At 64.1% G+C, this 2,391-nt stretch overlaps 1 protein-coding gene across 1 annotated transcript; it reads left to right on the top strand.

Moving 5' to 3' along the window:
* Window positions 1-127: 127 nt before the first annotated feature.
* Window positions 128-1,800, top strand: MRPL2 (mitochondrial ribosomal protein L2). The gene is made up of 6 exons (XM_065834797.2): window positions 128-418; window positions 507-648; window positions 732-847; window positions 937-1,047; window positions 1,393-1,466; window positions 1,556-1,800. The coding sequence occupies exons 1-6, from the start codon at window positions 148-150 to the stop codon at window positions 1,766-1,768; spliced, it is 927 nt and encodes a 308-aa protein (XP_065690869.1). The 5' UTR covers window positions 128-147; the 3' UTR covers window positions 1,769-1,800.
* The last annotated feature ends 591 nt before the right edge of the window (window positions 1,801-2,391 follow it).

Here is a 2,391-nt window from a genome sequence, read left to right as displayed (position 1 = left end):
GCACAGCCCCTTTAAATCCAACATGGCCGCCGGCCCGGTCCCGCCGGCTGCAGCGCGCCACCTGCCGGCAGCAGTACCGCCGGTCTCTGGTGGTGTGGCCCCGCCCCGCAGCTTCCGCCGGAATCCCCGCCCTGCGGCGCAGGCGCGATGGCGGCGGGGGCGATGGCGGCGGGGCTATGCCGAGCGTTCGGGGCACTCCTACTGTCGGCCGCGCCGCGTCGCGCCCGGCTCCCCGTATTGCCTCTCGCCCCACTGCCCGGTCCCCCGCCCTGCCTGCCGGAGGTTGCGCTGGCGGCTCTCCGCCGCGGGCTGAGCGGCTCGGCGCCGCGCTACACTACCGACCCCATGTGGAAGTGCCGGGTGAAGTACACGGTGCGGCCCGTGGGCATGAAGAAGACGGGCGGCCGCGACCACACAGGTGGGCGAGTGACCGGGAGCGGGCAGGGCCCCGCGGTGGGCGCCTGGGGCCGGCGGGGTGGGTGTGCAGTCGCTCCCCTGCCCCGCAGGCCGCATCCGGGTACGGGGCATCGGCGGGGGACACAAGCGGCGGTACCGCATGATCGATTTCCAGCGGCTGCGCTACGAGGATGGGGCCCCGCAGGAGTCTTTCTCTGAGAAGGTCATCAATGTCCGATACGACCCTTGCAGGCAAGTGCGGGGTGCAGGCTCGGCACTGGGCCCCCGCGATTGTGCCCGAGGTGAGCCCTGCCCAGCGTGGGTTCCCTGTGCAGGTCGGCTGACATTGCTCTGGTGGCCGGTGGTAACCGTAAGCGCTGGATCATTGCCACGGAGAACATGCAGCCAGGGGACATCATCAAGAACTCCTCTCACATCGGCAGGATGGCAGGTGCATGCAGGGGCAAGGGGTGACCGTGATGGCCCTGCCAGGGGCTCATTGACTGCTCCATGCCCAGATTATCAGCCTCTGTCTTCCAGTGTCAGCCAACGAGGGGGATGCCTATCGGCTGGGGGCTTTGCCTGTGGGCACACTGATCTGCAACCTGGAGAGCCACCCTGGGAAGGGAGCACAGTACATCCGGGCAGCTGGTGAGTCTCTGGGTAGGGGACCCATCATCTGTAGCCAGGTTTGGCTTAACACAGAAGGAGATGGAGGGCAAGGGAGCACAGCTCTGAGTGGCTAGTGACAGGGAGTTGCTGTCCTCTTGTCTCCCCACATGAAGGTGTAAAACAGCCCTCCAAAGAGGGGGTGGCACCTCTGTCCTGTTGCTTCCTGGGGTTGCCTTGGGGTCTTGCCTTCAGGAAGAAGTGCTACATGAAGGGCAATGGTGGGGTCTTTGGGGAGTTCCCAGCATGGGGCTGTGCTCATCACAGGGTGGGATACTTTGTCCTGCTGCTTGAGGCAGCTGCTGACTCTGCCCTTGTCTGCTGCAGGGACTTGTGGGGTGCTGCTGAGGAAAGTGAATGGGACTGCCATCGTGCAGCTGCCCTCCAAGAGGCATATGCAGGTAGAGAAGACATGTTGTCCCTGACCTGACTGACTGAGCACATGGCCATGCATCCCCAAGGAAGCCTGCAGCTCTTCTCTGTACCCTAGGTGCTGGACACCTGTGTGGCCACGGTGGGCCGTGTGTCCAATGTCAACCACAACAAACGAGTGATTGGGAAAGCAGGCCGGAACCGCTGGCTGGGCAAGCGCCCGCACACAGGTTTGTGGCATCGCAAGGGAGGCTGGGCTGGGCGCAAGATCAAGCCTCTCCCACCCATGAAGAGCTACGTCAATCTGCCACGGGTTACAGCACAGGAGTGATGCTGGGGATGAATAAAGCATTTTCCATGCCACTGCTGTCATGTCGCTGCTGCCTTCTCTGCATGGGGCCTCAGGGTGCTTTACCTATGGGATGTGTCTGGCTGTGTTCAGCCCCTGGTGGCACTCTGGCTGCTAGGAGAGATGAATGCAGGGCTCTGGGCTGACTTGGCTTGAGTTTGGAGTGGATGCGGGTCCTGATAGGGTCAAACAGAGCTCTGTACAATTGTGCCTAGCCTGACAAGGACAGCTGGGCTCTGTCCCTACCCTCAGCTTGTGGAGCATTGGAGACAAGTGGGCAGCCCTGTGGTAAGGCAGGATGAGGGCTGCCAGACAGGGTGACCTGCTGTGCAGCTGGGGATCGCAGAGCTCAGCATCTCCCAGCCTCAGTAATGCCCTTGCTGACCCCCACCCCCTTCTGCCGCCGGCTGCTCTGCATTTCCCGTCCCACACTGACCAAGCCCGCTGTCTCCCAAGCCACAGCCACGCCTCACGCAGCTCCCAGCTCTCCCAGTGCCCCCAGCTCTCCCAGTGCCTCTAGCCTCGTGCGGCCATCCCGGTCGCCCTGGGTCCCGCGCGCCCCCTCCCGGGCGACGTTTGGCCCCGCGCGGCTCCCGTTCGGACGG

The sequence above is a fragment of the Patagioenas fasciata genome, chromosome 3, assembly GCF_037038585.1.
Source record: "Patagioenas fasciata isolate bPatFas1 chromosome 3, bPatFas1.hap1, whole genome shotgun sequence".
NCBI classification, from domain to species: Eukaryota; Metazoa; Chordata; class Aves; order Columbiformes; family Columbidae; genus Patagioenas; species Patagioenas fasciata.
Note: the sequence above shows the minus strand (reverse complement) of the source record. Positions and strands in the feature narration are given on the sequence as shown.